The 21521-nt window shown below is 40.8% G+C and overlaps 1 protein-coding gene across 1 annotated transcript in view; it reads left to right on the forward strand.

The window, feature by feature from the left end:
* The first annotated feature begins 509 nt into the window (after positions 1–509).
* Positions 510–21521, forward strand: part of ADGRG4 (adhesion G protein-coupled receptor G4) — a 117471-nt gene continuing 96459 nt past the window's right edge. The window contains 3 exon segments of the mRNA XM_070784186.1: positions 510–579; positions 18623–18678; positions 18681–19239. Coding sequence (XP_070640287.1) covers positions 510–579; positions 18623–18678; positions 18681–19239 — 685 coding nt within the window.

Consider the following 21521-nt stretch of genomic DNA (forward strand, 5'->3'; position numbering starts at 1 on the left):
CTCTGTCTTGTCTTTCCAGCACTGTATTCCCAGTGTGTAAAACAGTATTTGACACATAGTAGGCACTCAATAAAATGTGTTAGGTGGATATGCAAATAAATCTGTCGATGAGGTGGCAGCCAAGCTGCATAACTCACAAGCATCTATATTGTGGCTGACTATGTCAGCTTTGGGTCTTCTCTAGTGGCTCAGTGGTAAAGAACTCCCTTGCCAATGCAGGAGACACAGGTTTGATTCCTGGGGCAGGATCCTTGAGAAGGAAATGGCTACCTACTCCAGTATTCTTGCCTAGGAAATCCCATAGACAGAGGAGCTTGGAGGGCTACAGTCCATGGGGTCACAAGAGTTAGACACGACTGAGCACTAAACAGCAACAATAAATGTTGGCTTTAAGCAACAGGAAAAGTCTTGTGTGGGATCCGAAGGACAAGTGTAGTCACATGCACTTGGAAATCGTTTCTTCTGACTGAGCTCAGCTTATTTCTGATTTTTCATTGCAGGTTTAAACAATGAAAGAACACATTATATATCAGAAGCTTTATGGAACCATTCTCATGTCGAGTTTTATCTTTCTCTCAGGTAAGAAAATGTATTCTTATTAACCCTTTTAATATCTCATGGACAGTAGGTTATCGAAATAAAGTATTTGAAAAATTGTTGGGTTGCCTCTTAATGGCTTCCTGTTAGTTCATATGGCTAGAGGACAAGTTGGAGCTTCAGCAAGTGAATCCACTCACTCAGGATTACCTGTGATAGATGGAGAACTGGCCTCAAGTAGACAATAGCTTGGACTACTGCTGTCTTTGACATTTCTTAATGAAACTCTGAAATGCCATTTGGGGGCCAATCAGCACTTAACTGAAGCTTTGGTTTTACTTTTAGACTGTTTTCTTTTATGCATAATGCTTTATTTAAAGCTCCCTGGAGCATTATGATATCATCTTCCTATCGCTATTATATACATATATAGCAACAATCGTAGAAAACACATGGGAAAGCTGAGGTGTGATGAAAGCTGGTCACTGATTCATGGTGAGGAACATGTATCTGATCTGGGAGGCCCAACCCTTGACTGGACTGTGATCAAAACAAAGACAGATTCTGTCTTTGTTTCTATTCTGCAGCAAATAGATGATTGAGAAAGTTGAACTGCAGTAGCTGGTAATTTGGAAACTTGAGAATGAGATCGTTTTGGAAGACTGCAATGTCATCCATGTTAAGTGAATTCAGTAAGATAACATTGCTCATTTAGCACATCAATCTTTAGCTAAAAGGCCATACATGCCAATGAGTGACAATTCCTTGATGAAATATACTTCGGGTTTAATTGGAATGGCCCTCAGATTTGAGAGCTGATCTTCTGGAAAAATACCAAATCATCATCACCATCAGCAACAAACACTGACTGTGTGCAGGGCCTGATGGGAAACTCTGTTTCTTATAATGAAGCTTGAAATTGGATCTAGGGGTCACAGTGGCAACTCTGTCGCCTGGCCTTGACTACTTGCTAAGATGTTGACTTATCTTTTCCCAGTTTCCTCAAAGGCAGGATGTTTGTCCTGTTTCTTTATCCAAAGCATCCAGCATAGGTCTTGACACACAGCTGAGGCAGTCAGTACATATTTGTTGATTTAATAAATTAATGCAGTTTGAAATTATAAAACTTTGAACACCTGTACGGTGGTGGTGTGTGTGACACAAACTCTAAGTGGATTTTGTGTGTGTGGTGGGTAAAGAGGGATCTGGGAATAGAGGGACCTAGAAGTCTTTAGTGAAGTCATGGAAGAAAAAGTTGAAGATTAAAATGCGTTTTGTGAGGAATGTCATTGATCAATAAAAATTACAATAGATGAATTGATTTTAAGCCTTAAAATTAATGAATCAAGACAATGTTTCTTTTAGGTTCAGTTCAGTTGCTCAGTCGTGTCTGACCCTTTGCACCCCATGAACCACAGCACGCTAGGCCTCCCTGTCCATCACCAACTCCCGGAGTCCACCCAAACCCATGTCCGTTGTGTCGGTGATGCCATCGAACCATCTCATCCTCTGTTGTCCCCGTCTCCTCCTGCCCTCAATCTTTCCCAGCATCAGGGTCTTTTCAAATGACTTAGCTCTCCACACCAGGTGGCCAAAATATTGGAGTTTCAGCTTCAACATCAGTCCCTCCAATGAACACCCAGGACTAATCTCCTTTAGGATGGACTGCTTGGATCTCCTTGCAGTCCAAGGGACTCTCAAGAGTCTTCTCCAACACCACAGTTCAAAGCATCAATTCTTCTGCACATAGCTTTCTTTATAGTTCAACTCTCACATCCATACATGACTACTGAAAAAACCATAGCCTTGACTAGATGGACCTTTGTTGGCAAAATAATGTCTCTGCTTTTCAATATGCTATCTAGGTTGGTCATAACTTTCCTTCCAAGGAGCAAGCGTCTTTTAATTTCATGGCTGCAATCACCATCTGCAGTGATTTTGGAGCCCAGAAAAATAAAGTCAGCCACTGTTTCCCCATCTATTTGCCATGAGGTGATGGGACCGGATGCCATGATCTTAGTTTTCTGAATGTCGAGCTTTAAGCCAACTTTTTCACTCTCCTCTTTCACTTTCATCAAGAGGCTCTTTAGTTCTTCTTCACTTTCTGCCATAAGGGTGGTGTCATCTGCATATCTGAGGTGATTGATATTTCTCCCGGCAATCTTGATTCCAGCTTGTGCTTCTTCCAGCCCAGCGTTTCTCATGATGTACTCTGCATAGAAGTTAAATAAGCAGGGTGACAATATACAGCCTTGACATACTCCTTTTCCTATTTGGAACCAGTCTGTTGTTCCATGTCCTGTTCTAACTGTTGCTTCCTGACCTGTATACAGGTTTCTCAAGAAGTAGATCAGGTGGTCTGGTATTCCCATCCTTTTCAGAATTTTTCACAGTTTATTGTGATCCACACAGTCAAAGGCTTTGGCATAGTCAATAAAGCAGAAATAGATGTCTTTCTGGAACTCTCTTGCTTTTTCAATGATCCAGCGGATGTTGGCAATTCAATGTCCAGTTCCTCTGCCTTTTCTAAAACCAGCTTGAACACCTGGAAGTTCACAGTTCACGTATTGCTGAAGCCTGGCTTGGAGAATTTTGAGCATTACTTTACTAGCGTGTGAGATGAGTGCAATTGTGCAGTAGTTTGAGCATTCTTTGTCATTACCTTTCTTTGGGATTGGAATGAAAACTGACCTTTTCCAGTCCTGTGGCCACTGCTGAGTTTTCCAACTTTGCTGGCATATTGAGTGCAGCACTTTCACAGCATCATCTTTCAGGATTTGAAATAGCTCAACTGGAATTCCATCACCTCCACTAGCTTTGTTCATAGTGATGCTTTCTAAGGCCCACCTGACTTCACATTCCAGCATGTCTGACTCTAGATGAGTGTGAGTGATCACACCTTAGTGATTATCTGGGTTGTGAAGATCTTTTTTGTATAGTTCTTCTGTGTATTCTTGCCACATCTTCTTAATATCTTCTGCTTCTGTTAGGTCCATACCATTTCTGTCCTTTATCGAGCCCATCTTTGCATGAAATGTTCCCTTGGTATCTCTAATTTTCTTGAAGAGATCTCTAGTCTTTCCCATCCTATGTTTTCCTCTATTTCTTTGTATTGATCACTGAGGAAGGCTTTCTAATCTCTCCTTGCTATTCTTTGGAACTCTGCATTCAGATGCTTATATCTTTCCTTTTCTCCTTTGCTTCTCTTCTTTTTGCAGCTATTTGTAAGGCCTCCTCAGACAGCTATTTTGCTGTTTTGCATTTCTTTTTCTTGGGGATGCTCTTGCTCCCTGTCTCCTGTACAATGTCACAAATGTCTGTCCATAGTTCATCAGGCACTCTGTGTATCAGGTCTAGTCCCTTAAATCTATTTCTCAATTCCACTGTATAGTCATAAGGGATTTGATTTAGGTCATACCTGAATGGTCTAGTGGTTTTCCCCACTTTCTTCAATTTCAGTCTGAATTTGGCAATAAGGAGTTCACAATCTGAGCCACAGTCAGCTCCCGGTCTTGTTTTTGCTGACTGTATAGAGCTTCTCCATCTTTGGCTGCAATGGATATAATCAATCTGATTTCGGTGTTGACCATCTGGTGATGTCCATGTGTAGAGTCTTCTCCTGTGTTGTTGGAAGAGGGTGTTTGCTATGACCAGTGCAGTCTCTTGGCAAAACTCTATTAGCTTTTGCCCTGCTTCATTCTGTACGCCAAGGCCAAATTTGCCTGTTACTCCAGGTGTTTCTTTTAGGTTATCCAACAATTAGTTTTCATTGTCCTTCAATTGGTGAGAAATTCATCATTTTCCTGGAAAAAAAAATTGGTTCTTGAAACAGTCCCCATTGAACTTCAGATGAGTCTCCAGCTTCCCAACTATAAGGGTCTGCGTGGGAGACAGAGTGAGGTCAAGCCTAGATCGGGCAGAAGGTGATTCAGATGCCATCATTGGATGAGGCCAGAGTACGGAGGAAAACCATGTCCATGGAAAGAATATCAAGGGTCAAGAAGAAGAAACCAAATCTGTCATAAGGCCTAAACGGTGAGAGCAGCACCAGCAAGGAGCGGGTGAAGACTGAGGTCAGGAACTGAATAGTTGCAGAATGGAGAGGAAGGGGAAAGAGAAGGGAAAGAATAAAGCATAAATAGCTGCTGGGCTCCCTGCTTTTTAAAAACAATTTTTTATTTTTTTAAAATTGGAGTATAATTGCTTTACAATGTTGTATTAGTTTGTGCTGTACAATGAAGTGAATCAGCCATAAGTATACATCTATCCCCTCCCTCCTGAACCTCCCTCCCACCATCCCCCATCCCACCCTTCTAGGTCAACACAGCTGAGCTCCCTGTGCTGTCCAGCTGTTTCCCAGTGGCTATCTATTTGCAGGGCAGGAATAGAGATGCAGACACAGGGAACGGACTCGTGGATCCCAGCTTTTACTTTTGCTCTTTGATAGCCTATTCTCAACAGAGCAATCAGAGAACTCCTTTAAGGTACTAAGTCAGTCGCTCTTTTACTCAAAATTTGTCAGTACATCTCCATCACAATTAGGATACTCTGTAATTAGCCCTAAAAAGCACTGCATGGTCTGGTTTCCCAGTGCCTCTTGGGCCTCATTTCCTACCACACTTCCTCTCTCTCACTCCAGACACACCTTCCTAGTCCTCGAGTGTGGCAGGCACAGTCCCATCTCAAGACCTTTGCACATACTATTACCCATGTCTGGGTCGCTCTTATTTCACATCTTTGTGACCCTAGCTCTTTTTTATCCCCTAGGACTAAAGTGACTCTTCTTCACAGAGGTTGTCCTTAACTATCTGATTGAATGTAGACATTCCTGACCCCCCCCCCCCCCCGCCATTTTCTAGCTCATCAGCCTTTTAATTTCCTTCAGAGCACAGTTCAGAGTTCGTAATTCTTCTCTTGTTGAGTGACTGCCTCTCTCTCTCTGGAATGTTAAGGCCAGGGACCTGGTGTGGACATGTGTTCACTCTATCACTGTATTCCAATACTGCCACATGATCAGGGCTCAATGACCATCATTGTTCAGTAAATGAATGTTCCAGGATGCTTTTGGCTTTATGAATAAGAACATCTATTTTGTTGAGTGAGACATGGCCTTGGATGCAAGATTTGAAGGGACAATCTCATTACCTTTGTGAAGGTGATTCCTCTGCCTCCTATTCCAAGAACTCTTGGCAAGCCACATACATGATCTGGAGGAGAGGCCATGTTGGATAACTCTGTGACTGGACTGGTGAGAGAAATGAGGCTCAAAGTTGGGTGCTTCTATATACAGAAGATCTGTTTTTTTCATTTTTGTTTTTACATTTGTAGGGGGCAAATTTATTCATTGATGGTATAGGAATTTTTTTTCTATATGTAAAGTTCCAGGTTAGTATACCATCTGTTTTAATTAGTTAAAATTTATTGAAGTATAATTGATTTACAATATTATACTAGTTTCAGCTGTACAGCATAGTGACAATATTTTTACAGATTATAATCCACTCAAAGTTATTACAAGATAATGACTAGAATTGCCTGTGCTATGTAATATAGCCTTGTAGCTTATTTTGTACATAATAACATGTAATTCTTAATCCCCTACTCCTATATTATCCCTTCCTCCACTGCTTATTTATTTCCTATATCTGTGAGTCTGTTTTGCATATACATTCATTTGTGTTACTTTTTAGAGTCCATGTATAAATGATATCATACTGTATCTCTCTCTGTCTGACTTATTTCACTAAACATAATATTCTCTAGGTCCATCTGAGTTGCTGCAAGTGGCTGAATTTCATTCTTTTTATGGATGCATAATATTCCATTGTGTGTATATGTGTGTGTATATATAAATCTTTTAAAAATGTTAATACTTATACAAAATATTATTGTCAATAATATAAAAATATTAGTAATACCAACATTGTCAGGATACCTTTGCCTTATTAAGCTGTATCAGTATTAAGGTTCAGTTTGGAAATAGTACAATAAGTAGCACATCTTCTTTATCTGTTCATCTGTTAGCGGACACTTCGGTTCCTTCCATATTTTGGCTTTGTGAATAGTGCTACTTTGATCACTGGTGCATGTATCTTTTCTAATCAGTGTTTTCATTTTTTCCAAATATATACTAGATGGTGGAATTGCTGGGTCATATGGTAACTCTATTTTTAGTTTTTTGAGGAGCTCCACACTGTTTTCCATAGTGACTGCACCAATTTGCAATCTCACAAACAGTGTACAAGGGTTTATCTAAAGAATAGTTGGTTACTCACAAGACCAGAGAGAAGTATAGGCAGTGGATGGCAGTAGCCATCATCATGTGGATGGTTATCTATATGATGGCCACAGTGATGTGGGTAATGGAGCTCCCCAGTATAAAGCGTGTATCTACTATATCTACTTAGACAGCCAAGGCTGGTCTACTAAATTTTTCAACGCTCTTGGATATTCTTTTGCAAAGATTTGTGTACTAAGAGCCAGAAGAGCCCTTTTATGAGTAATGACTTTTCCTTCATTGAGGCAGGCATGGTATACACTTGGCAGAATGTTCACCTTCAGAATTGGCAGATTCTTTACAGGATTGGTACAGCCAATGACTCTAGGGAGCCCCTTCCCTCAAATCAGCTCTGATTTCTCTCCTTCCTTGGACAGGAGGTATTGCCAGGTGGTTAGCTGGGCTTTGAGCCTTATGCAGTATTATGAGTTGAACTCTATCCCGCCCACAATTCATATGTTGAAGTCTTAACCCTCAGCACCTGAGAATGTGACCATGTTTGGAAATAGGGTCATTACAAACGTAATTAGTACATTATTAAAAAGATGAAGTTACACTGTAGTAGTATGGACCCCTAATCCAATATGACTGGTGGTCCTTATACAAAGGGGACATTTGGACACAGATAGGCACACAAGAAGAAGGCCATGTGAGGATAAAGGCAGAAATTAGGGTGATGTAGCAGAAGCCACAGAACACCCCATATTGTCCATAAACCACCAGAAACTAGGAGGCCAGAAACAGATTTTTCCCTCAGGGGCCCCATAAGGAAACGACCCTGCCTACACTTTGACCTCAGACTTCTAGCCTCCGGAACTGTGAGACAATACATTTCTGTTGTTTGTGGTTCTTTGCTTACAGCTCCCTGGCAACTTATTCCACTCAGACACTCGGTCAGGGTCTCTGGATCAGAACTCTTGCATAAAGTAGAGGAAAGCAGGTTACTTTATAGGGGAGAAACAGAGACCAGGTCATGCCCACAGTGCCTGGCCAGGAAGGAACCCCATTTGTTCACTCCTCCTAAGATGGTGCAGAGCAGCGCTCCTGAAATCTCAGTCCCCTAACCTTTGAAACACTTTAACATTTCAAGGAGAATCTTTACCAAGAGATGACAGAAAAGCTAGTATAGAATATATCTGATGATTACTAATCCTGTCTTCAGAAAACAAAGGGATTTTGTTGAAAAAAAATCATTCTGATTATCTACCTCTTAGGGTTCTAATTTTTTGTGTGTGTGGCCACATGGCATGTAGGATCTTGCTCCCCAACCCAGGATCTAACCCGTGCCCCCTGCAGTGGAAGTGTGGATTCTCAGCCACTGGGCCACCAGGAAAGTCCCTAGAATCCTAAATTTTTTATTTACTGACTTTTACTTATTTTATTTTTGAAAATTTGTCTATCTATCTATCATCTATTTATTTTTGGCTGTGCTACTTGCAAGATCTTAATTCCTCGACCAGGGATTAAACCTGGGTCACACACAGCAGTGACAGGGCCAAGTCCTAACCACTGGTATGCCAAGGAATCCCCTCACTGACTTTTACAATGAATGTATTTGTTACTTTTGGGGTCTGATAGGGAGAGTGAACTCTCTCCTGATATTTTGCCAAAGATTTTCTAAAACAGAGGGCAGGGCGCACAAGTTCAGTTTGTAGTTCAGAATTTGTCATCCTATGCCAGATGCTTCACCCACATCGCTGATAACTTTTGCACAATGGACAGCCCTCCATCAACCCACTTGTTAGTCTCCAACTCAGTGGCCTAATACAGTGCACAACCATTATATATTCAGCATGTAGCAATAAAGGACCTACTATGTGCCAGCTGTTATGCTGGGCACTGGAAACTGGCAGTAGGGGCCAAGGCTCCAGTTATACTCCTGCCCTGAAAATCAGATAATAAAAAGCAGGAGCCTTCCGGGGGAAAGTGGCATTGTTTAATACTCAGTGAATTCAATTCTGCTTAAAAATTGCTTAAACTTGGCATCATCAGGCAAACGGCTTTGGAATTTAGCAAAAAACAAAATTACATACTGAGTAACAGACCTGGGGCATGAACTTGCTGTATCAATCTGCTAGAGTTTAAAAATGGTGCTGATAGATAAAGACATCCTGAGAAAAGAAAAATACAAATCAATATCCCATATGAATTTTAATGCAAAAATTCTTTCTTTTAATTAATTAATTTATTTTAATTGGAGGCTAATTACTTTACAATATTGTAGTGGTTTTTGCCATACATTGACTTGAATCCGCCATGGGTGTACATGTGTTCCCTATCCTGAACCCTGCTCCCACCTCCCTCCCCATCTCATCCCTCAGGGTCATCCCAGTGCTCCGGCCCTGAGCACCCTGTCTCAGATGCAAAAATTCTTAACAAAATACTAACAGACAAAATCCAGTAGCATATTAAGAGGATTATCTACCCTGACCAAGTAGAATTTATGTCAGGAATGCAAAGGTGGTTCAACATATAAAAATTAATGTGTCAATACAATACACTGCATGAATAGATTGAAGGGGAAAGACACATGATCATATTAATTGATGTAGAAAAAGTATTTGACAAAATCCAACACCTTTTCATGATAAAAGGATTCAACACACTAGAAATAGGACATAACTTCCTCAACTTGTAAAGGGCATCTATGAAAACCCCATAGTGAACATCATATTTAATGGTGAAAAACTGAAAGCTTTTCCTCTAGATGAGGAACAAGACTAGAATATCCATTTTCACCACTTCTATTCAATATTATACTGGAAGTTCTAGTCAAAGTAATTGGGCAAGAAAAAGAAATAAGACATCCAAACTGGAAAGAAAAAGTAAAACTATATTCACAGATAATAAAATCTTACATAAAGAACATCCTCAGGAATAAAAAAAAAAAAAAAGGATATTTAAGTTAGCAAACAAATTCAGCAAAGTTGCAGGATACAATATCAACATATACAAATTAGCGGTATTTCTATGCACCAGCAATGAGCATCTGAAATGAAATTAGGGAAACAATTTTGTTTACAATACTATCTAAAAGAATAAAATGCCTAGGAATAAATTTAACCAAGTAGGTGAAAGATTTCTACACTTAAACCACAAACATTGATAAAATAAAGAAGACCTAAATAAATGGAAAAGCTCCCATGTTTATAGATTTAATATTAAGATAGCAATATACCGCAAAGAGATCTCTAGATTCAATGCAAACCCTATCAAAATTCCAATGCCCTTTTTTACAAATATGGAATAACTGATGCCACAATTCATATGGAATTGCAAGGAACACTGAATAGGCAACAAACCCTTGAAAAAGAACAAAATTAGAAGACTCATACCTCCTGATTTAAAAACTTACTACAAAGCTACAATGATCAAAACAATACATTATTGGCATAAGGATAGACATGGATTAATGGAACAGAATTAGAGTCCAGAAAGAAACCCATATACGTCTGGTCAATTAATTACTTTTTCCTCATTGAATGGTCTCAAGGGTACCAAGACCATTCAATGAGGAAAAGTAATCTTCAACAAAAAGTGATGGGAAAACTGGATATATAAACATATATCCATTGTATACATAAAAATACATGTAAACACAGGTAAAAGAATGAAGTTCACACCATATAAAAAATTAACACGGATGAAAGAGCTAAATATAAGAACTACAACTATAAAATTTTTATTAGAAAGCATAGAGGTAAATCATCATGACCCTGAAGTAGATTTGACAGTAGATTTTTAGAAATGACGCCAAAAGAACAAGAACAAAAGAAAAATAGGTAAATTATACCTCATCAAAATTAAAATCTTTAGTGCATCAAAAGACATTAGCAAGAAAGTTAAAAGACAGCCTACAGAGACTTCCCTGGCAGTTCAGTGGTTTTTGTGCTGGTTCAGTTGCCCAGTTGTGTTTGACTCTTGGCAATCCCATGGACTGTAGCCCTTCAGGCTCCTCTATCCATGGAATTCTCCAGGCAAGAATACTGGAGTGGGTTGCCATGTCCTCCTCCAGGGGATCTTCCTAACCCAGGAATCAAACCTGCATCTCTTGCATCTCCTGCATTGGCAGGCAGATTCTTTACCTCTAGCACCATCTGGGAAGCCCCTGGTAGTTCTGTGGTTAGGACTCTGCAATTTTGTTGCTGGGGACATGAGTTCTATCCCTGGTTGGGGAACTAAGATCCTGCATGCCACATGGCATGGCCAAAAAAGAAAAGAAAAAGAAAAAAACAGTCTACAGAAGGGGAAATATATGCAGGTCATATATTTCAACATATTTCATAAGGTCCTAGTACACAGAATACATTAAGAGTGCTTATAACTCAACAACAAAAAGACAATCCAGTTTAAAAAATGGGCAAAGGACTTCAATAGACTTTTCACCAAAGAAGATATGTAAACAGCCAACAAACACATGAAAAGATGGTCAATATCATTAGTTGTTCAGTTCAGTTCAGTCGCTCAGTTGTGTCCGACTCTTTGCGACCCCATGAATCGCAGCACGCCAAGCCTCCCTGTCCATCACCAACTCCTGGAGTTCACTCAGACTCACGTCCATCGAGTCGGTGATGCCATCCAGCCAACTCATCCTCTGTTGTCCCCTTCTCCTGCCCCAATCCCTCCCAGCATCAGAGTCTTTTCTAATGAGTCAACTCTTCGCATGAGGTGGCCAAAGTACTGGAATTTCAGCTTTAGCACCATTCCTTTGAAAGAAATCCCAGGACTGATCTCCTTCAGAATGGACTGGTTGGATCTCCTTGCAGTCCAAGGGACTCTCAAGAGTCTTCTCCAACACCACAGTTCCAAAGCATCAATTCTTCGGTGCTCAGCCTTCTTCACAGTCCAACTCTCACATCCATACATGACCACAGGAAAAACCATAGCCTTGACTAGACGGACCTTTGTTGGCAAAGTAATGTCTCTGCTTTTGAATATGCTATCTAGGTTGGACATAACTTTCCTTCCAAGGAGTAAGCATCTTTTAATTTCATGGCTGCAGTCACCATCTGCAGTGATTTTGGAGCCCAAAAAGATAAAGTCTGACACTGTTTCCACTGTTTCCCCATCTATTTCCCATGAAGTGATGGGACCAGATGCCATGATCTTTGTTTTCTGAATGTTGAGCTTTAAGCCAACTTTTTCACTCTCCACTTTCACTTTCATCAAGAGGCTTTTTAGTTCCTCTTCACTTTCTGCCATAAGGGTGGTGTCATCTGCATATCTGAGGTTATTGATATTTCTCCTGGCAATCTTGATTCCAGCTTGTGCTTCTTCCAGCCCAGCGTATCTCATGATGTACTCTGCATAGAAGTTAAATAAGCAGGGTGACAATATACAGCCTTGACGTACTCCTTTTCCTATTTGGAACCAGTCTGTTGTTCCACGTCCAGTTCTAACTGTTGCTTCCTGACCTGCATACAGATTTCTCAAGAGGCAGGTCAGGTGGTCTGGTATTCCCAATTCTTTAGGGAAATGCAAATCAAACTCACAGTGAGATGCCACGGACACCCTGTAGGATGGCTATAATATTTCTTAAACCCCAGAAAACAATGGTCGGCAAGGAGGTAAAGAAGTTGGAACCCTCATAGATTGCTGCTGGAAAACAGTTTGGCTGTTACTCAGTAAGTTAAACATAAAATTACTCTATGACCCACTCCTAGGTATACACACAAAAGCAATGAAAACATGTTCAAGCACAACAAATAGCATGAATGTTCATAGCAGCACTATTCATAATAGCCAAAAGGTAGAAACAACCCAAATATCCATTAATGGATGAATGAATTTTTGAAATGTGGTATACCCATGCAATGGAATATTATTCAGCCATATAAAAGAATGAAGTACTGACACATGCTGTGACATGGATGAACCTTTAAGACGTTATGCTAAGTGAAATAAGCCAGACACAAAAAGGCACATTGTATGATTTCATTTGTATGAAATGTCGAGAATAAGCAAATCCACAGAGACAAAAGGCAGATTAGTGGTTGCCAGGGGCCAGGCTGAGGAGAGCGACTGCTTAATTGGTACAGGGTTTCCTTTGGGAGTGATGAAAATGTTCTGGAAATAGATAATGGAGATGTTTGTACACCATTGTGAATGTATTACATGTCACTGAATTGTATACTTTAAAATGAGTAAAATGGTGAATTTTATGTTATATATGTTTTATCAATACAGATACAGTTACTCCTGGTGGCTGTAACTTTGTCATTGAAATAAGGTTTACGATAGGGTTTTCCTAACATGGAGAACACATATGTCATAATGTTAAGTGAGGAAAGCAGGGCACCACATTTTTCACACAATATGTTCTCAGTAACATAGACCATGTATGGAACAAAGCAAATATTGTAAAATGTTTACAATGGTTGTTTCTGGTGGTGGGACTCTGGCTGACTTTGTTATCTTTTTACTTTCTAATACTTTCCATTTTTTTCTTTTAAAAACATGTACAGTATTACTTTTATAATGGGAAAAAAAAACACTTCTTTTTCTAAAATTGGAGAAACAATAAATGTAATTTAAAATAAAAGGAAACAGAGGGTAGAGGCAAAGAGACACAGAGGAGCCAAATCAAGAGAGAACACACTTCAGGGGAGCAATCATGCAATTTGAACTTGAAAATTGCCAGGGAACAGATGGCAGCATCCAAGCAGACATCTGCAGTGCATAGTTTAATCATATGCAAAAACACAAGTGGCTGTGAAGCAGGCCCTGGAGAGGCCCGGCAGAGAACGCTGGTTGGCTGGCCAAACAGAAGGACAAAGCCCCTGTCCCGCCTCATCACAGCCCGGCCTCCTTGGAGCCCTGCTTGGGGCCTGGAGGCTACAGAAAGGGCTCAGCGTGGATGCGCTTGCATGTGTGAGGGCGCGAAAGAGCTGGTGGGAGAAGAGACCTCTGATAATGATGATGGCAAACAGGGCAAACAGGGCTGACATTTATATGGGGCTTTACAGTTTACCAACTTTCTCACATATGTGACCGAAGCGTTAGTTATTGCCTAATTTGTTACTTATTGCATCTACTTTCATGACATCCCTGCAAGGTAGGTCATTATTCCTCCCGTTTTACCATGGAGGAACGAGGCATAGAGAAGTGATGTTAGTTTATTTAACATTCATATAGTGCTCACTATGTGCCAGATACTGTCTTAAAAGCTTTCACGTGGGAGAGGGATAAATTAGGAATTTAGGATTAACATGTACACACTACTATATACACACTATTATATACAGCATGCTGCTGCTGCTGCTAAGTCACTTCAGTCGTGTCCGACTCTGTGCGACCCCATAGACAGCAGCCCACCAGGCTACCCCGTCCCTGGGATTCTCCAGGCAAGAACACTGGAGTGGGTTATATACAGCATAGATAACCATGTATCACAGGAAATTATATTTAATATCTTATAATAACCTATAATGGAAAAAAAAATCTGGAAAAGAATGTGTGTGTGTATATATGGGCTTCCCTGGTAGCTCAGACAGTAAAGCATCTGCCTGCAATGTGGGAGACCTGGGTTTGATCCCTGGGTCGGGAAGACCCCCTGGAGAAAGACATGGCAACCCACTCCAGTATTCTTGCCTGGAAAATTCCATGGATGGAGGAGCCTGGTAGGCTACAGTCCATGGGATCACAAAGAGTTGGATACGACTGATCAACTTCACTGGTTCACTGGTGTATATATATATATATATCTGAATCCCTTTGCTGAGCACCTGAGACTAAACAACCTTGTAAATCAACTATACTTTAATAAAAAATTTTAAAATATTTAAATGCTTTTACCTGCATTCATTTCCCATGTTCATGCAGCTAGGGAAGGGTTAAAACTGGGGCCTGAATCTGGCCTTTATGGATTTCATTACACCACACTTCTGCTCAAAGTAGCTCAGATGGTAAAGATTCTGCCTGCAATGCAGGAGACCCGGCTTCGATCCCTGGGTTGGCAAGATTCCCTAGAGAAGGGAATGGCAACCCACTCCAGTATTGTTGACGGGAGAATTCCATGGACAGAGGAGCCTGGCGGGCTACAGTCCATGGGGATGCAAACAGTTGGACATGACTGAGGGACTAACACACACACAAGCAGAAGTTACCTCTATCTGCAGGACCCCAAGTATGGCCACAAGTGGTTTCTATCTATCTATCATTTATCCATACATCCACCTTTTTTCTGATTAGAAATATAATGCCTTATTTATTAAGATTGTAAACATTACTGAAATAAATAACATAGAAAGTAAAAATCCCCCTAAACCCTCAAACCTAAAGATACTCAATTCTTACCTGTTTGGTATATATTCTTTCAGATTTTTTTCTAGTGTTTGCCAGCACACACATTTTTATCTTATTTTTGAAATAGGATCTGGCACATAGATAATACTTTCTGCCATTTATGTAACTCCCATTTCACATAATAGTAAACTTTGGAAATCTCTCCACGACTCTATACATCTACTTTTTTTTATGACTCCATTGTATACAGATAACAATTAACTAGTCACTTCTTGGAGAAGGCAATGGCACCCCACTCCAGTACTCTTGCCTGGAAAATCCCATGGATGGAGGAGCCTGGTAGCTGCAGTCCATGGGGTCACGAAGAGTCGGACACGACTGAGCAACTTCACTTTCACTTTCATGCATTGGAGAAGGAAATGGCAACCCACTCCAGTGTTCTCGCCTGGAGAATCCCAGGGACGGGGGAGCCTGCTGGGCTGCCGTCTATGGGGTCGCACGGAGTTGAACACAACTGAAGCGACTTAGCAGCAGCAGTAGTTACTTCTTGATAGACATAGAGATTTTCCTATTTTTTTTCTCAGTTACAAACAATGCTGCCATAAATATCCTTGTTCACTTCAGTTCAATCTCTCAGTCATGTCCGACTCTTTGCGACCCCATGGACTGCAGCATGCCAGGTCTCCCTGTCCATCAACAACTCCCGGAGCCTACTCAAACTCATGTCCATTGACTCGGTGATCCATCCAACCATCTCATCCTCTGTCGTCCCCTTCTCCTCCTGCCTTCAATCTTTCCCAGCATCAGGGTCTTTTCAAATGAGTCAGTTCTTCACATTAGGTGGCCAAAGCATTGGAGTTTCAGCTTTAGCATCAGTCTTTCCAATGAATATTCAGGACTGATTTCCTTTAGGATGGACTGGTTGGATCTCCTTACAGTCCAAGGGACTCTTAAGAGTCTTCTCCAACACCACAGTTCAAAAGCATCAATTCTTTGGCATTCAGCTTTCTTTATGGTCCAACTCTCACATCCATACATGACCACTGGAAAAACCATAGCTCTGACTAGACAGACCTTTGTTGGCAAAGTAATGTTTCTGCTTTTTAATATTCTGTCTAGACTGGTCATAGCTTTTCTTCCAAGGAGCAAGTGTCTTTTAATTTAATGGCTGCAGTAACCATGTGCAATGATTTTGGAGCCACCCAAAATAAAATCTGTCACTGTTTCCATTGTTTCCCCATCTCTTTGCCATGAAGTGATGGGACCGGATGCCATGATCTTAGTTTTCTCAGATCATGTTGAGTTTTAAACCAACTCTTTCACTCTCCTCTTTCACTTTCATCAAGAGGCTCTTTAGTTTTTCTTCACTTTCTGCCATAAGGGTGGTGTCATCTGCATATCTGAGGTTATTGATATTTCTCCCAGCAATCTTGATTACTGCTTGTGCTTCATCTAGCCCAGCATTTCTCATGATGTACTCTGTATATAAGTTAAATAAGCAGGGTGACAATATACAGCCTTGACGTACTCCTTTTCCTATTTGGAACCAGTCTGTTGTTCCATGTCCAGTTCTAACGTTCCTTCTTGACCTGTATACAGATTTCTCAAGAGGCAGGTCAGGTGGTCTGATATTCCCATCTCTTGAAGAACTTTTCACAGTTTGTTGTGATCCGCATAGTCAAAGGCTTTGGCATAGTCAATAAAGCAGAAGTTTTTCTGGAACTCTCTTGCTTTTTTGATGATCCAGAGGATGTTGGCAAGTTGATCTCTGGTTCCTCTGCGTTTTCTAAGTCCAGCTTGAACATCTGGAAGTTTACAGTTTATGTACTGTTGAAGCCTGGCTTCGAGTATTTTGAGCATTATTTTGCTAGCATGTGAGATGAGTGCAATCAAGCGGTAGTTTGAGCATTCTTTGGCATTGCTTCTCTTTGGGATTGGAATGAAAACTGACCTTTTTCAGCCTTGTGGCCATTGCTGAGTTTTCCAGATTTGCTAGCATATTGAGTGCAGCACTTTCACAGCATCATCTTTTAGGATTTGAAATAGCTCAACTGGAATTCCATCACTTCCACTAGCTTTGTTCATAGTGATGCTTCTTAAGGCCCACTTGACTTCGCATTCCAGGATGTCTGGCTCTAGGTGAGTGATCACAACATTGTGATTATCTGGGTCATGAAGACCTTTTTTGTATAGTTCTGGATATTCTTGCCACTTTTTCTTAATAGCTTCTGCTTCTGTTAGGTCCATACCATTTCTGTCCTTTATTCTGTCCTTCATAGATTCTGCCAAATTGCCTGCCAAAAGACTGGACCAATGCACATGTCCTTCAGTAATGTTTGAGAACACACATCATCTCACTTAATCCTCAATCAATCTTGTAAGGCTGATAGGTAGGAGACTTATTTGGTGGTGACCTTGGGTTATGCATTCATGTAACTTTGTGCTCCTAAATTCTCATTTTACTGAAGCAAACATTGACGCATTGGGAGGTTAGGTTACTTGCTCAAAGTGACCTACCTGAAGAGTGTCAGAGCTGGGATTCCAACCCAGGTCGTCTGACTCCAGAGTCAATGGTAACCAGGTCCATGGCCATCTTGAGCCTCTTAAAGCTGCTGCAGCCCTCTTAGTGAGGAAATGGTAGGAGGGAATCAGGTTGCACTCCGGGCAGTGCCACTGCACCCCTCCTGAATGCAAACAGAAGCCTTGCAGCTCCAGTGTTGTCCATACTTCAGGCCCCTGTCAGTGCCTCAGTGAGAAGACATCTCCAGAGGCAGAATAAATCAGGTAATTTGGATCAGCAAAAGGCATTGGAGAAATAAATTGCTGTTGCAATGTGAATATAATAAGGCAGTTAGGTAGATGGAAATGGTTATCTTTTGATTGTATGAGTGAGTATTACGTGCAGCAAATTTTAAGTCCAAGCTGCCTTTTCTTGGCCTGTTCCCGCCACTAGCCACACACTTCTAACTGCCCCCTCCCCCAAATTGTTCAGTTGGTGTGTGCTGTGGCCTCTGGGAACACTAATCTAACTTTTCATACTATCCCAGGCTAAATATAATTAGGAAGAAGCTCTTCTGCCAAAATAAAGTCAATGTCAAATAGAGGTGATTTTTTTTTTTAATATCTACTCTTTTGGCTTATGCACACCAGTATTGACTCATAATAGTCTTGTACAATCTGGATTTGACTCTATGGCTGCTGCTGCTGCTGCTAAGTCACTTCAGTCGTGTCCGACTCTGTGCAACCCCATAGACGGCAGCCCAGCAGGCTCCCCTGTCCCTGGGATTCTCCAGGCAAGAACACTGGAGTGGGTTGCCATTTCCTTCTCCAATGCATGAAAGTGAAAAGTGAAAGGGAAGTCGCTCAGTCGTGTCCGACTCTTCTCGACCCCATGGACTGCAGCCTACCAGGCTCCAACATCCATGGGATTTTCCAGGCAACAGTACAGGAGTGGGGTGCCATTGCCTTCTCTGGACTCTATAGCTAAGGAAGATGTTAAAATTGATTTTTTTGTTACTGAAATTTCATTTGTTTTCTCTTTTCCCTTCCCCCAAATGTGGACAGATTCACTCTCACTGAAAGGAAAAAGGCTGGATTTTTATGGCAAAGCTGATACATATGGCAAAGCCTGACCAACAATATTCCTGGACTAAGTCAATTCACAGTAGGCCTTGACCTGCGATTTGTGAGTGTCAAATCAAGTGATTGGATGGCTTTCTCCTACCTTACTAATAATACTTTCCTGGGCAGAGAAGACATAGAACTTGAACTCTCAGGAGATCATCAGCAGGTAATTGTGTACAACTTTGGCAAGACCTTTCACATTCGTTACCACCTGATTCCATTTCAGTGGCACACAGTATGGTTGGTATGGAATGGTGTAAAAGGCAGATTAGAGCTATTCCTGAATAAGAAAAGGATACTGGTAATTATGGATCAACCACAAAACCTAGAGCCTAATGGGACTCTGGTTCTAGGACATTTTCTCAAGAAAGACAATGACCAGGTTCAAGGCCTGGTTCTTAGGTTCACCAGCAGCTTGTACTACTTTCAACTCTGGGACCACATCCTGGGAAATGAAGAGTTTATGAAGTGTCTGAGAAGAAATGTGTTTAATTGGGAAAAAGATGTTTGGCTCGTCAACAAGATCATTCCAACTGTTGATGTGAAACTGCGCTGCTGTGAGTAACTGATGAATGGTCTTTCTTAGCAAGGATACTGACGGTACAGAACTCTTCTGTTCGCTACTCTAAGCAACCCACTCCTCGGCTCAGGTTCTGTCTTCCTCAGAGGGGCCTAAGGTTGCCACGATTTTGTCATTTTTCTTTTAACTTAGAGCAAATATTATTTTCTGTCTTGTATTTTGATATGATTTCAAACTTACAGAAAAATCTCAAGAATAGGACAAAAAATTTCTATATATTCTCTACCCAGGTTCACTGACTGTTCCAATTTCCTCATATGTTTTATCTTTCTCCCTCTCACTCTCCTTATTTTCCCCCACTCCATACACACATTCTCTCTCACACCCACAACCACACCCACACCCACACACACACACACACATACACACAAATTATTTCTTAATAATTTGAGATTAAGTTGCAGATATAAGACTTCATTTCAATCCCTTAATATCTCAGTGTGTAATTCCCTGAAAATAAGGAAATTCTCTTACAGAACCACAGTACAGTGGTCAAAATCAAGAAGTTTTACATTGATAAAATACTAATATCTAATTCATAGTTCATATTCAAATTTATCCAATTGTCCTAATAATTTCTCGTGTTTTACTTGGTCCAGGATCCAATTCAGATCATGCATTTGATTTAGTTATGAGTCTTTATAGATTCTATCTGAAACAGATCCTTTGTCTTTCCCTGCCTTTCATGATGCCAGTTGGTCTCATTACTGCTGATGGTAACTTTAATCAATTGATTCTGATAATGACTGTTAGATTTCTCCACTGCAAAGTTACTATTTTTTTCCTTTGTAATTAAGTAATTTCCTGGGAGATATTTGGAAACTATGTCAATATCCTGTTCTTATTAAACTTTCACCCAGTAGTTTTATATCTATTGATGATTCATGCTTCAATCACTTATTATTATAATGACTACAAAATGATGATTTTTAGAACTCCATCATTTTCCCATATTTATTAGTTAATATTCTATTGTGAGGAAGAGTGTCTTCTTCTTCCACATTTACTTGTTTATTCCTCTGATTGTTTGTATGTTTATATCAGCATGAACTCATGGACTCTTAGTTTATTCAATGGGTTACAATCTGTTGCTATCATTTATTTTCATGCTCAGATTGGCCCAGATTTGGCCAGTGGGAGTCCTTCAGTCTGGCTCTTGTGTCCTTTTGACATATTCCCATTATTTTTTGAGTACTTCCTTAGCTTCTAGCACAATACTAGTGTTACAGGCTCATCTTGTACTTTTCCCACTCAGCCCAAGACTCAGCCATTTTACCAAAGAATCCCAGTCCCTTTCAGTGGGAAACAGTATTGGTATACCAATTAATTTTTCTTTTGAAAGCAGTAGTGATGTGGGAGAACCATTTAAAAGTAAACTCTTGTAAGAAAATTGGGTTTTTTGAATTACACATGTATTTCTTTCCATTTTTAAGGAGAAAATTTAAGATCATTTTTCTCTGAATGTCCCCACTTCTCAAATCCAATCTTCTCCATCATTGTCAGCAGCAGCCAAAGCGTGGGCGAAGTCATTGATAACAGCATCCAGGTAGAATTTTTTCTCATTTCCTGAAATGTTTATTTGTTCTTAGAGGAATATTATTTACTGTTATTATGGATTTGGGAGGGGGTAGAGAGGGATTCGGAGAAGGCGATGGCACCCCACTCCAGTACTCTTGCCTGGAAAACCCCATGGACGGAGGAGCCTGGTAGGCTACAGTCCATGGGGTCGCGAAGAGTTGGACACGACTAGCGACTTCCCTTTCGCTTTTCACTTTCATGCATTGGAGAAGGAAATGGCAACCCACTCCAGTGTTCTTGCCTGGAGAATCCCAGGGACGGGGGAGCCTGGTGGGCTGCCGTCTCTGGAGTCGCACAGAGTCGGACATGACTGAAGCGACTTAGCAGCAGCAGAGAGGGATTAGGGGCTATATCCATGCCTTATAGGGCTCTTACTGACTCTGGAGATAGATTCTCACCAGTGGTCTGGATGCTGTTTGAGATAATGGCAGCGGCACATTCCGGAAGCTTTCTGTATTTCTTTGAGCTCAGACTAATGCAAAGGAACAGGAGAGCTATTCCTTTGAGCTACTACCTGAAGGCATTTGGTTTTTCTCTGTTGTGAAGGCTAGAAAATGAAAGCGAAAAGTCCAGGCTGGCTCTGCTTACAAAAACTGAGCTAGGAACTAGTAGGTTAAGCCTGAACAGCTCACTCAAAGCAGTTTCAAGTAACTTTATCTTTGATGGAAGGAACCAGAAGTA

Source organism: Bos indicus, chromosome X, assembly GCF_029378745.1.
Source record: "Bos indicus isolate NIAB-ARS_2022 breed Sahiwal x Tharparkar chromosome X, NIAB-ARS_B.indTharparkar_mat_pri_1.0, whole genome shotgun sequence".
Lineage (NCBI taxonomy): Eukaryota > Metazoa > Chordata > Mammalia > Artiodactyla > Bovidae > Bos > Bos indicus.